The sequence below is a fragment of the Rhinoraja longicauda genome, chromosome 1, assembly GCF_053455715.1.
Source record: "Rhinoraja longicauda isolate Sanriku21f chromosome 1, sRhiLon1.1, whole genome shotgun sequence".
In the NCBI taxonomy this organism is placed as follows: Eukaryota; Metazoa; Chordata; class Chondrichthyes; order Rajiformes; family Arhynchobatidae; genus Rhinoraja; species Rhinoraja longicauda.
The window spans coordinates 48323439-48336302 of NC_135953.1; the positions used below are offsets into that span (position 1 = coordinate 48323439).

Sequence of the window (12864 nt, forward strand, 5' to 3'; positions counted from 1 at the left end):
GAACAAAGGAGGGACTAACGTGGGATACTTTGTAACTTTGTCAGCGCCCTTTAGGTGGCAACTATTTGCATACCTCTGGCTGGTATGCAAGCAAAGAATTTCACTGTGACTTGTCAAATGTGATAGTAAACTATGAATTAATTCATTCATTCCGTTCATTTTCACAACGCATAAATGTTACTTCAGAGAACAGGGAATTTAACAATTCTATTTTTTATTGCAGTTTGCGGTAAAATGTTACACAATGTATTCAAGATATAGATGGAAGCACGCTGGTTATCTAAGCCAATTAATTGAGCATCATAGTTAGCAAAGCAAAGTGAAGTAGCACGCTGATTCTCAATACAGCTCTTCATCGGTCATATTGTTAGCCTGAATGGCAATATTTTTCCAAATCCAACAAAGGTATTTATCAGAAACGAAAGTATAAACTCCAGGCTTTTTGGGATCTGCACATCCTTTACCAAAGGACACAATTCCGCTGTACTTTCCATTGCAAACCAAAGGACCACCTGAATCGCCCTGAAAACAATAAAGGTAACAATTCAGTAGAATTAGATAAAATAATACATCACCAACTTTCAATCTGACAACACATCACAATGTTATATTTATTACCCATGCCCAGCTGGTTTGAGCAGACAGTAATTTCACAACTTGGTGCATATATAATGTGCCTAATCAAATTCACAAAGAGTCTTTAAGTGGAACAGTTTTCTTGAGTGAATAGTAATGTTCAGCTATTTAAAAAAAAAACATTTACAAAAACAAGCTACAATAATGCCAGACTAAGGCCATTGTGAGGATGGATGGAATGTTTCAATCTGTAGAAGGCACCAGTGAACCATTGGGGCTTTTGCACACACTCCCATGGCTTTATGGCCATTTTACTAATAACAATGCTACATCGCACACTCACCGTGCACGAATCTCCTCGGCCTTCACTGTCACCAGCACAGATCATGTTAGGGGTCACTTCAGGTTGGTGATTGTAATAGTCCTTGCTGTTGCATGTATTATGATCTATTACTTTTATTGTCACCTCTTGAAGTGTGTCAGATTTATATCTTGTACTTGTTTTTCCCCATCCTGCCACTTTGCAGGATGCTCCAGAATTCAGATCTTTGACCATTCCTCCAGGTAGTTTGAGCACTTTCACATAATTGTTGATCATTGCATTATTCTCCAGCTGTGATACAATAACAATTTATTCTCATTCATCAAAGAGTGAAGAATATCTTAAACTATTGCTTTATTCAAAAGAGGTTCGTTAGTTTCCCTATTTAAGTACTTAATTTGCTGAAGTTCTGTCCTTTGCAGAATGAAATGTTTATTTTTCATTTTTTCAGATGATCAGAGACAAGAAAAACTGACCATAAAATGTAATGTCAATTACCCTTCAGGTGATATATGAAAATGTTGGTGCGTCTGATGTTCATAAAGCCCTACGCTACTGTTGCGGATGATCGATCGATCGATCGATTGATTAAGTGAGTGAGTGAGTGAGTGAAAGGTTCAGCGTGGAAATGCTCTTCAGCTCACCATGTCCACAAGGATCACCGATTCACACTAATTTAACCCACTTTCACAGCCATTCCCTACACACTTGGGGCAATTTACAGAGACCAATTAACCTACAAATGCACACATCTTTGGGAATGGTGGGGAAACAAAGTATGGGTTGGTGGCATGGTGGCACAGAGGTAGAGCTACTGCCCTACAGCATCATAGACCCGGGTTCGATCGTGACTACGGGTACTTGTCTGTACGGAGTTTGTACATTCTCCCCGTGAGAAATAATATCGTTTGAATGTCATTAAAGTGGAACATATTGCAGATAGAATGGTAAAGCTGTCAACAATGAATTTAGTTGTCATGTCATTTGTTTTCTATGAAAGGCTGTGGAGTCAAATCAATGGATATTTTTGTGGCAGAGATAGATAGATTCTTGATTGTATGGGTGTCCAGAGTCATGGGGAGAAGGCAGGGGAATGGGGTTAGGAGGGAGAGATAGATCAGCCATGATTGAATGGTGGAATAAATTTAATGGGCTGAATGATCTAATTCTGCTCCTATCACTTATGACCTGATGATCATAAATATACTCATAATCTCGCTATGTGTTGCTTTGCTTTTCTTTAAGTTGTTTCCTCAAATAGCATTTTGTTTGCCACCATTTTGTTTGCTGCCGTTTTGTTTGCCACCATTTTGTTTGCTGCCGTTTTGTTTGCCACCATTTTGTTTGCATTTTGAGCAGCTGAGTAACTGATTTCATGGGTCTTGTTATTAAGTAACAAGTTAAAAACGAGTTTGATTCAAATAAACATGGCTGGCTGTTTTGTATCATTTTACTTTCCAGTGTCTTCAGTGAACTGTACAATAAGGCAGAGTAAAACAAGTGAGTGATACAATATGTTCCTTTCATCTCTGGGTGGCTTGCTTAAAAATGACCCCTCATATTCCTGCTGGGATGCTGCTGAGTCTGAATGCAGATTGATTGTTGGCAAAAAATTGTATATTATAGAGATTATTATTACAAAGTTGATCTCAGCTCTCTGGAACACTCCTGCAGCTGGAAAGTGGAGGTGTTTTCTTACAATACAGATAAGAAGAAGGATTTGTAATTCAGAACATTTCTTGATCTCATTTGAACATCAGGAAATGTTGATGCAGAAATTTTCTTCATGAACTTCTATCTAATCAATTCTTTAATTCCAAATGTTAAGCTTCCTTAACTTAAAAGGGGACATTTCCTCATCAATTCAATGCACCATCTGACCAAGGAGGCTCCAAACTCACACAGAGACATCTGATCTCATCTGTGACTATTACACGATTCTTTTACAAAGAAAATGGTGGGTGCCTGAAACATGGTGCAAGGGGTGGTGGTGGATGCAGATTGCTAGTGGTGTTTTTAGACAGACACATGGATATACAGGGGCTGGAGGGATATGGAGCATGTGCAGTTTAAATGGTTTTGTTTAAGTAGGTACCATGTACGGCACGGTCATTACCACCCCAAAGAGCCTGTTCCGGTACAATGCTGTTCTATGTGCTACATCCTACAGCTGGTCAGGTTATGGTAGACTAAAAGTAGTGAAAAAAAACACATCAAATGCTCATTCTAATGATCCTTGCTGAGAAACTTCCTGACACATAAAGGAGGAGGACAAGGTTTATTTAATTTCCCCTGGGCCAAACGGCATCCTAGATATCACCGTAAGTAATCTGAAAAATCATTCCCCCAAGACTTTGAAAACATAACTGTTATTCTTTTGTGAAATTAAACATTGCTAAATGAGCAAATTAAGGGTCCAGAGCACTGTATACAGATAAGAAAGAAAATTCATACTTCCAGCAGCATGATGTCATTTTCCATAGTTTCACCATTGTATTTTGGATGGGGAATCTGTCTCTTGATACGAAATATTTGTTTACTCGACTCGTTTTGCGAAAGAGAATGTGCCCCAAGAACCACTTGAGGCTTCCGTCTGTCATCTTTGCTGTCAATCAAAAATAAACATAATTACACTTTTTCTTTAAAAAAGGCCATTTTCAGAAATTCATCAGGAAGCCAACTAGTAAATATTAAAATTTGTGGAAATATTAGATATATATATATACCACATCATATTTGGTAGTTAACAAATGTGCAACTTCCAAAGGGTGATCCATACCCAATGATAAGCCGTCTTTGCTCTTGATTAAAAGTCATTAATGTACCCATCAAAACAAATTGCTTGTAAGTAATACCCTTAAAATACTGAAATCTTGGGTCTGAAATAGGTATCGTATAACTGACCATTCAAATTGAGTCTTTCTAACACAAAAAATGCCATTAACCTGGTGATCTACATATTAATGAAGACATGACAAAACAGGTAGAAAGTGATAATTCCACACAGGCTGGGATTAGGAACTGAACACATTAAAGTACCTTTTCATTCATACACAGTAGATCTTACTTTGCACAGTGAGCTGCAGTTAGAACCCATTTAGGGTTGATCAACGCACCTCCACAATGATGAATATAATGCCCCCACATAAACGTTTGGAAGGATGCCATGTAGGGTCTTGAATGAGGTACAGCGTCATGACCTCCAATAATTTCATCTCCATGATCTGCAACAGATAAAAGATATTGAATCTTTTTTTTCATATGCAGGCTCTGAAGATAACTGACAAGGCCAGTATTTATTGTCCACCCCTAACAAGATTGTGGATAAAATGAAATTGTTCTGAATAGATCTTTACATGATTAATTGAACATTGTTATGTAACCAATAATAGAAGTAGACCATCACAAAAGAGTTGCAGTGAGATTTCATTGCAATATCCACTGAAGATTAAGAAAGGTGCAGTTGAATTTTCCTTCTTCATGCAATGGCATAGTCTGTACTCGTACGATATTCATCAAGAATTTTATAGCACACAACGTTGGACTGACAAGTGGCAAATTACATTTCACCACATGAGTGTTTGGCAATGACCAAGTCTGAGAAGAGGGAACGTTACCGTTTCTCTTTGAAATTTAGTGACAGAACCAGAAAGCAAATTGGACCAAAAAATGTAAATATTATGGTTATAATTGTAAGGGTCAGACGCTGAACATCCGACTAATGGTCCAATGGTACTTTATTGTCACGTGTGCCTGGGTGCAATGAAATTTCTTTGTTGCATATAGTTCAGTAAAAATCTTACTATACATAAGCACAATCATACTCAAGTACTCTCCCCGTTCCTTTCTACCACCTGCAAGTCGGGAACGGGTTAACAGGCTCTCAACTTGCTTGGAGCACAAATGTTCCAACAACAGTCAAAAACTATGGCACCTTCCAGGAAAAGAACAGACTTGATTCATAGGCAATCCAACACCACAGACCTTCACTCCCTTCACCAGTGGCTCATTGTGCCGACAGATTATAACTTTTGCAAAGTCAGTTTATTTCCAAAAGCAGATCTGAAAGTTTTGACCTCTATCAGCAAACAGGACGAAGACAGCAAGGCAGTAATACACTTTCATTCCAAGTCACACACCATCCTGGATTTGCAAATATATTGCCATGCTTACTTCCTCACAAGGTCTAAATCCACACATTCATGCACTGTAGAAATAACTTCAACAAATGTTTTCAGCACCTCAAACAAGTGTCTCACTACCATCTTCTCGAAGGAAGTTAGAAATGAGCAATAACTGTTCCTTATGCCAATAACACCCATACTTTTCTAACCACTGGTGTAGGTTGGCCACATTCAGAGTATTGAAGGCAGTTTTCATCCCCCATTACAGAAAGGATCGGGGCTTTGGAAAGGTTAACATAGTAAATCTATGCTGCACTATGTTCAATGTATATTGAATGTTCTATATTTACTGGCTGCTCTGTGTTCCTTCTGCAGGATAACCTATAACAACTTACCAACGTTCCTTTATCAGCACACCTAAGCTGCAACGTGGACCATATTGGAAGCAAGTGCAGCAGAAACATGGGAACCTCACCACTTACAAATAGATCAAGATTCAAGATTCAATTTACCATACAGCCATACTAAGTGAAAAGCAACAAGACACACAAGTAAAATTTAACATAAACATCCACCACAGCAGATTCCACATTCCTCACTGTGAGGAAGGTAATAAAGTTCAATCAACATCCTCTTTGTTCACCCGCAGTCAGGGCTGTTGAACCCTCCGCAGTCGCCGCTGCCGATGGTCCGATGCCCAAGCCCTTGGATGATCGAACTCCAGCGTCGGGATGGTTGACTAACTCTCTGCAGCATGGAGCTCCCGAGTCGGCCTCTTCTTACCAGAAACCGCGAGCTTCACGATTAATTTCGAATGAAAATAGTCCAATTGAAATGGTATTACTTAACTGGCAGCTTTTTGTCTATAACAGTTCAAAGATTGCAGAGAGCACTTATCAAAATCCATGATCCATAGGTGTATCAGCTGTGATTTGTGATGTATTAGTTAGAATGAAAGGAGAGGGACTTTGATTGGACCGATGCCAATGGTAAGATGCAATGCCATCAGATTTCCTGTTTCTGACCACAACTGACCTGCAACTGCTGCTAGAAATCCTGTCCATGTGGACAGAATCAGGCTCAGTTCTGATGCAATGCACTTCATATCATCTATGAGTCCGAAGAAGTGTCTCGACCTAAAACGTCACCTATCCATGCACTCCGGAGAAGCTGCCTGACCTGCTGAGCTGCTCCTGCAATTTGTGACATATTCAGTATTACCAAGCATGTGCAGTTGTCTATTTGACATACGATGAAAGAATGGGTCGACTGGGCAAGTATTCACTGGAATTTAGAAGGATGAGAGGGGATCTTACAGAAACATAACATTCTTAAAGGATTGGACAGGCTAGATGCAGAAAAAATGTCCCCCATGTTGTCTGAGTCCAGAACCAGGAGTCACAGTTTAAGACAAAGGGGTAGGCCATTTAGGACTGAGATGAGGAAAAACATTTTCACCCAGTGAGCTGTGAATCTGTGGAATTCTCTGCCACAGAAGGCAGTGGGGGGCAATTCACTGGATGTTTTCAAGAGAGAGTTAGATTTAGCTCTTTGGGCTAAATGAATCAAGGGATACGGGGAAAAATCAGGAGCGGGCTACTAATTTTGGACGATCAGCCATGATGATATTGAATGGCAGTGCTCGAAGGGCTGAATGGCCTACTCCTGCACATACTTTCTATGTATCTATGTATTCATTGAAACTTACTGAATAGCGAAAGGCCTGGATCGAGTGAATGCGGAGAGGATGTCTCCACTAATGGGTGAGTCCAGGACCAGAGGGCAGTCTCAGAATAAAAGGACGTACCTTTAGAAAGGAGATGAGTAGGAATTTCTTGAGTCACAGGGTGGTGAATCTTTTTCCACAGAAGGCTGTGGAGGCCAAGTCACTTGGTATTATTAAGGTGGAGATTGACAAATTATTGATTCAAAGGTTTCAAAGTTTTCAAATGCCTTTTATTGTCACATGTACCAATTAAGGTACAGTGATATGCAAATTACCAAACAGCCATACAAAAAAAAATCAACAAGACACACAACTACAAAAAAGTTAACATAAACATCCACCACAACGGATTCCCTATATTCCTCACTGTGATGGAAGGTAAAAGAGTCCAATCTGCTTCCTCTTTATTCTCCCACAGTCAGGGCAGTTGAACCATCCGTCGGGGCCATCGAAGGTCCTGCAGCCAGTGATCGAAGCCCACATTTCGGGGCGATCGAAGCCCTCACTTCGGGGCGATCAAAGCTCCCATGTCAGAAGCGATCGAAGCTTCTGCGTCTGTGCGGTCGAAGCTCCTGCGGCTTGGATTTCCCAAAGTTGGTCTCTGACCATAGACCGCGAACTCTGTGATATAAAGTCTGCTGGCACCCACGGATGGAGCTCCAATCCCTGGAAAAAGGATCACGGGCTCTGCAATGTTAAAGTCCCTTAGGCTTCCTGTGGTGGAGCTCCCAACAGTCGGTCTCCAGCAAAGGCCGCTAACTCCTCAATGTTAGGCCGCAGTGCGGACGGGGATACAATATGGGAAAATAATTGCATCTCCGTTGAGGTAAGAGATTAGAAAAAGTTTTCCCCACCTCCCCCCCCCCCCCACCCCACCCCACCCCTCACATAAAACAAGCTAAAGAACACTAAAAACATTCATTTAACACATACCATTAAAACACAAAGAAGGAAGGGACAGACAGACTGTTGGTGAGGTAGCCATTGCTGGCGCCACCTGGTGGTGATGAGTAAGGGTGTCAAGAGTTATGGCCCCTCCTCTCTCCTAGCCTTCTCCCCCCCCCCCCCCCCTCCCCTCCCCATTCTCCATAGAGTGGATAAGGGAGAACCAGTGGATGTGTTATATCTGGACTTCCAGAAGGCTTTCGGCAAGGTCGCACATAAGAGATTAGTATGCAAACTTAAAGCACACGGTATTGTGGGTTCAGTATTGATGTGGATAGAGAACTGGCTGGCAGAGAGGAAGCAAAGAGTAGGAATAAACGGGTCCTTTTCAGAATGGCAGGCAGTGACTAGTGGGGTACCGCAAGGCTCAGTGCTGGGACCCCAGCTATTTACAATATATATTAATGATTTGGACGAGGGAATTGAATGCAACATCTCCAAGTTTGCGGATGACACGAAGCTGAGGGGCAGTGTTAGCTGTGAGTAGGATGCTAGGAGGCTGCAACGTGACTTGGATAGGTTAGGTGAGTGGGCAGATGCAGTATAATGTGGATAAATGTGAAGTTATCCACTTTGGTGGCAAGAACAGGAAAGCAGACTATTATCTGAATGGTGGCCAATTAGGAGAAGGGGAGATGCAACGAGACCTGGGTGTCGTGGTACACCAGTCATTGAAAGTAGGCATGCAGGTGCAGCAGGCAGTGAAGAAAGCGAATCATATGTTGGCATTCATAGCGAGGGGATTTGATTATAGGAGCAGGGAGGTTCTGTTGCAGTTGTACAGGGCATTGGTGAGACCACACCTGGAGTATTGCGTACAGTTTTGGTCTCCTAATCTGAGGAAAGACATTCTTGCCATAGAGGGAGTACAGAGAAGGTTCACCAGATTGATTCCTGGGATGGCAGGACTTTCATATGAAGAAAGATTGGGTAGACTCGGCTTGTACTCACTGGAATTTAGAAGATTGAGGGAGGATCTTATAGAAACTTACAAAATTCTTAAGGGGTTGGACAGGCTAGATGCAGGAAGATTGTTCCCGATGTTGGGGAAGTCCAGAACAAGGGGTCACAGTTTAAGGTCACACTTTTAGGACCGAGATGAGAAGGTTTTTTTCACGCAGAGAGTGGTGAATCTGTGGAATTCTCTGCCACAGAAGGTAGTTGAGGCCAGTTCATTTGCTATATTTAAGAGGGAGTTAGATGTGGCCATTGTGGAGAAGGCAGGTACAGGATACTGAGTTGGATGATCAGCCATGATCATATTGAATGGCGGTGCAGGCTCGAAGGGCCGAATGGCCTACTCCTGCACCTATTTTCTATGTTTCTATCCTGTGTAAAAAGGCAAGGGAATTAAGTAGTTCATGAAGCACTGCCTACCTTTGTCATTTATATACGTTGGTTAACAGGAATGAAAACCATAGACTACTCTGACATGGAACAGAAAATAGCATTTGATCCCATGAGCTTGTTCTTTTATTCAAAAAGGCTTTAGTTGACTCAACTTTCTTGCCCAATCCCTATAGCTTTAACTCCCAGCTTTGAATATATTCAAGGAATCAGAAGCACAGTTTTTTTGAACAAGGAACTGCAAAAACAGGGTAAGGGATTCAACATTTTTTCCAACGCATTGGAGAAGATAAACTGCTTCACTCTTCTTTCCCGGACAAGTTTGTAGGTTAATTGGCTTTGGTGAAATATGTAAATTGTCCCTACTATGTGTAGGAGAGTGTTAGTGTGCGGAGATCACTGGTTGGCGCAGACACGGTGCACTGTATCTCTAAGCAGAATCTCCAAACTAAACTAAACTAAATTGGTTCATAGTTAATCTTCTACCTCAATTTAATCTTCCTGCACTATCTCCATTTGCCTTGAACCCCTTGTGTCCAGAAAACTATCAACCTTTGTTCTGAATATGCTCAAAGTCTAAACATCCATGGTCTCTGGGAAAGAGAATTTAGGGTTTTATGACCTTCTACTGTGAGCAGAAGATAAAATTGTTCAATGAACTTTGAAATTTGTTGGCAGAGGAAAGCGGAGCATTCGAAGGGAACTTATGCTGTCACAGGGAGAACATGCAAACTCCACACAGACAGCACACAAGGTCAGGATTCAACCTAGACTCCTGGCTCTGTGAGGCAGCAGGTCTACCACCACAGTTCAACCATATGGTTCAATTTTGACTGTTGGTGTGATATCAATTGAAATATGAATAACATGTTGCCACGTTTAGTCATAAATACATAGTTCATTAACCGACAGGTTTTCATATCTGTTATTCACATAACTAGATATCTGCGCTAGATCAAATTGATTTTCATCAGTGGAATATAATTCAGAGAAGGAATTATATCATCCTGTGTAAAAAGGCAATTAAATTAAGTAGTTCATGGGGCACTGCCTCCCTTTGTCATTTATATACGTTGGATATGAGGAATGAAAACCATTGACTTCTATCAAGTCAAGTCAAGTCAATTTTATTTGTATAGCACATTTAAAAACAACCCACGATGACCAAAGTGCTGCACATCTGATTAGGACGATGGAAGGCCCGGCGGCCGAGCCGCACCGGGCGCTGTTCACTCCCGCGGCCGCGCCGCGCCGGGTGATGGAAGGCGATGGAAGGCCCCGCTGCTGAGCCGCACCGGGCGCTGTTCAGTCCCGCGGCCGAGCGGAAGGCCCCGCGGAAGAGACCTAAAAAATAGAAAGATTTCCCTCACCCACACCCCCCCCCCCCACCCTCACCACCCCCTCCCCCCCACCCCCCACATACACAACCAAAAGGACAGGAGAGGATTACTACTCAGACAATATGAGTGTTTCTAACCTGTAATGTCATCACAGTTAGACAGGGTGGTCAAGAAGACTTTCGGCATATTGGCCTTGATCAGTCAAGGTAGACACAAAATGCTGAAGCAACTCAGCGGCTCAGGCAGCATCTCTGGAGAGAAGGAACGGGCGACATCTCAGGTCGAGACCCCTCTTCAGATCACATGAGCTTGTTCTTTTGTTCAAAAAGGTTTTTGTTGATTCAACTTTCTTGCCCAATCCCTATAGCTTTAACTCCCAGCTTTGAATATATTCAAGGAATCAGAAGCACAGTTTTCTTGAACAAGGAACGACAAAAACAGGGTAAGGGATTCAACATTTTTTCCAACGCATTGGAGAAGATAAACTGCTTCACTCTTCTTTCCCGGACGAGTTGCAGGTTAGAAATGTTTTTAAAGATCAGGAAATCAGAAAAAGGTGCGGAAAGATTGGTAATTGCACCTTTGTATCATTTTTAAGAAAGATATAAGTAAGGATGAACAGAGAATTAAAAACATGTAGAATTGCAGAACCAAAAAAAACCCAAAATGTTTGTTTCTGATGGCAGTGATAAAATGCGTGAAATTAATTGTTAAAATAGCAGCGTGGGAATAACAGGTTTCGTTACATTTCTCACACGGATGAAACAAAAACCACCACAAAAGGCAACAAGTGCAGTTCTTTGAAACAAGCTTTTCATAAGTTTATAAGTTATTGGAGCAGATCCAAAATGCTGGAGTAATTCAGGTTTTGGATCGAGACCCTTCTTCAGACTGAAAAAGGGTCTCAACCCAAAACGTCACCCATTCCTTCCCTCCAGAGATACTGCCTGTTCCGCTGAGTTATTTCTCCGCTGAGGTTAAACTAGCCAATAATATAAAGGAGGATAGTAAAAGCTTTTTTAGGTATGTGAAGAGGGAAAAAATAGTCAAGGCAAATGTGGGTCCCTTGAAGACAGAAGCAGGGGAATTTATTATGGGGAACAAGGAAATGGCAGACGAGTTGAACCGGTACTTTGGATCTGTATTCACTAAGGAAGATACAAACAATCTCCCAGATGTTCTAGTGGCCAGAGATCCTAGGGTGACAGAGGAACTGGAGGAAATCCACAATAGGAAAAAGTTTTGGGTAGACTGATGGGACTCAAGGCTGATAAATCCCCAGGACCTGATGGTCTGCATCCCAGGGTGCTTAAGGAGCTGGCTCTAGAAATTGTGGACGCATTAGTGATTATTTTCCAATGTTCTATAGATTCCGGCTCAGTTCCTGTGGATTGGAGGGTAGCTAATGTTATCCCACTTTTCAAGAAAGGAGGGAGAGAGAAAACGGGAAATTATAGACCAGTTAGTCTGACATCAGTGGTGGGGAAGATGCTGGAGTCAATTATAAAAGACGAAATTGCGGAGCATTTGGATCGCAGTAACAGGATCGTTCCGAGTCAGCATGGATTTGCGAAAGGGAAATCGTGCTTGACTAATCTACTGGAATTTTTTGAGGTTGTAACTAGGAAAATTGACAGGGGAGAGCCGGTGGATATGGTGTATCTCGACTTTCATTAAGCCTTCGACAAGGTCCCACATAGGAGATTGGTGGGCAAAATTAGAGCACATGGTATTGGAGGTAGGGTACTGACATGGATAGAAAATTGGTTGACAGACAGAAAGCAAAGAGTGGGGATAAATGGGTCCCTTTCAGAATGGCAGGCAGTGACTAGTGGTGTACTGCAAGGCTTGGTGTTGGGACCGCAGCTATTTACAATATACATCAATGACTTGGATGAAGGGATTAAAAGGAAGGAAGCATGCACGTACAGCAGGCAGTGAAGAAAGCCAATGGAATGTTGGCCTTCATAACAAGGGGAGTTGAGTATAGGAGCAAAGAGGTCCTTCTGCAGTTGGACAGGGCCCTAGTGAGACCGCACCTGGAGTACTGTGTGCAATTTTGGTCTCCAAATTTGAGGAAGGATATTCTTGCTATTGAGGGCGTGCAGTGTAGGTTTACTAGGTTAATTCCCAGAATGGCAGTACTGTTATATGTTGAAAGACTGGAGCGACTAGGTTGGTATACACTGGAATTTAGAAGGATGAGAGGGGATCTTATCGAAACGTATAAGATTATTAAGGGGTTGGACACGTTAGAGGCAGGAAACATGTTCCCAATGTTGGGGGAGTCCAGAACCAGGGGCCACAGTTTAAGAATAAGGGGTAGGCCATTTAGAACAGAGATGAGGAAAAACTGTTTTAGTCAGACAGTTGTGAATCTGTGGAATTCTCTGCCTCAGAGGGCAGTGGAGGCCAATTCTCTGAATACATTCAAGAGAGAGCTAGATAGAGCTCTTAAGGATAGCGGAGTCAGGGGGTATGGGG

The 12864-nt window shown here is 42.0% G+C and overlaps 1 protein-coding gene across 1 annotated transcript; it reads right to left on the reverse strand.

Moving 5' to 3' along the window:
• Positions 1-276: 276 nt before the first annotated feature.
• Positions 277-6127, reverse strand: LOC144600333 (granzyme K-like). Its single transcript, XM_078412315.1, has 5 exons — positions 6058-6127; positions 3966-4122; positions 3353-3503; positions 920-1189; positions 277-522 (listed from the first exon to the last, which is right to left on the reverse strand). The coding sequence occupies exons 1-5, from the start codon at positions 6125-6127 to the stop codon at positions 340-342; spliced, it is 831 nt and encodes a 276-aa protein (XP_078268441.1). The 3' UTR covers positions 277-339.
• Positions 6128-12864: the final 6737 nt, after the last annotated feature.

Excerpts from the sequence above, each read along its gene's own strand:
- LOC144600333 (XM_078412315.1), bottom strand. The coding sequence starts at position 6,127 with ATGAAGTGCATTGCATCAGAACTGAGCCTGATTCTGTCCACATGGACA. Across the intron at positions 1,190-3,352 it reads ATGACATCATGCTGCTGGAA|CTGGAGAATAATGCAATGAT; the intron begins GTATGAATTTTC and ends ATTGTATCACAG. Across the intron at positions 523-919 it reads GCCGAGGAGATTCGTGCACG|GGCGATTCAGGTGGTCCTTT; the intron begins GTGAGTGTGCGA and ends TATTGTTTTCAG.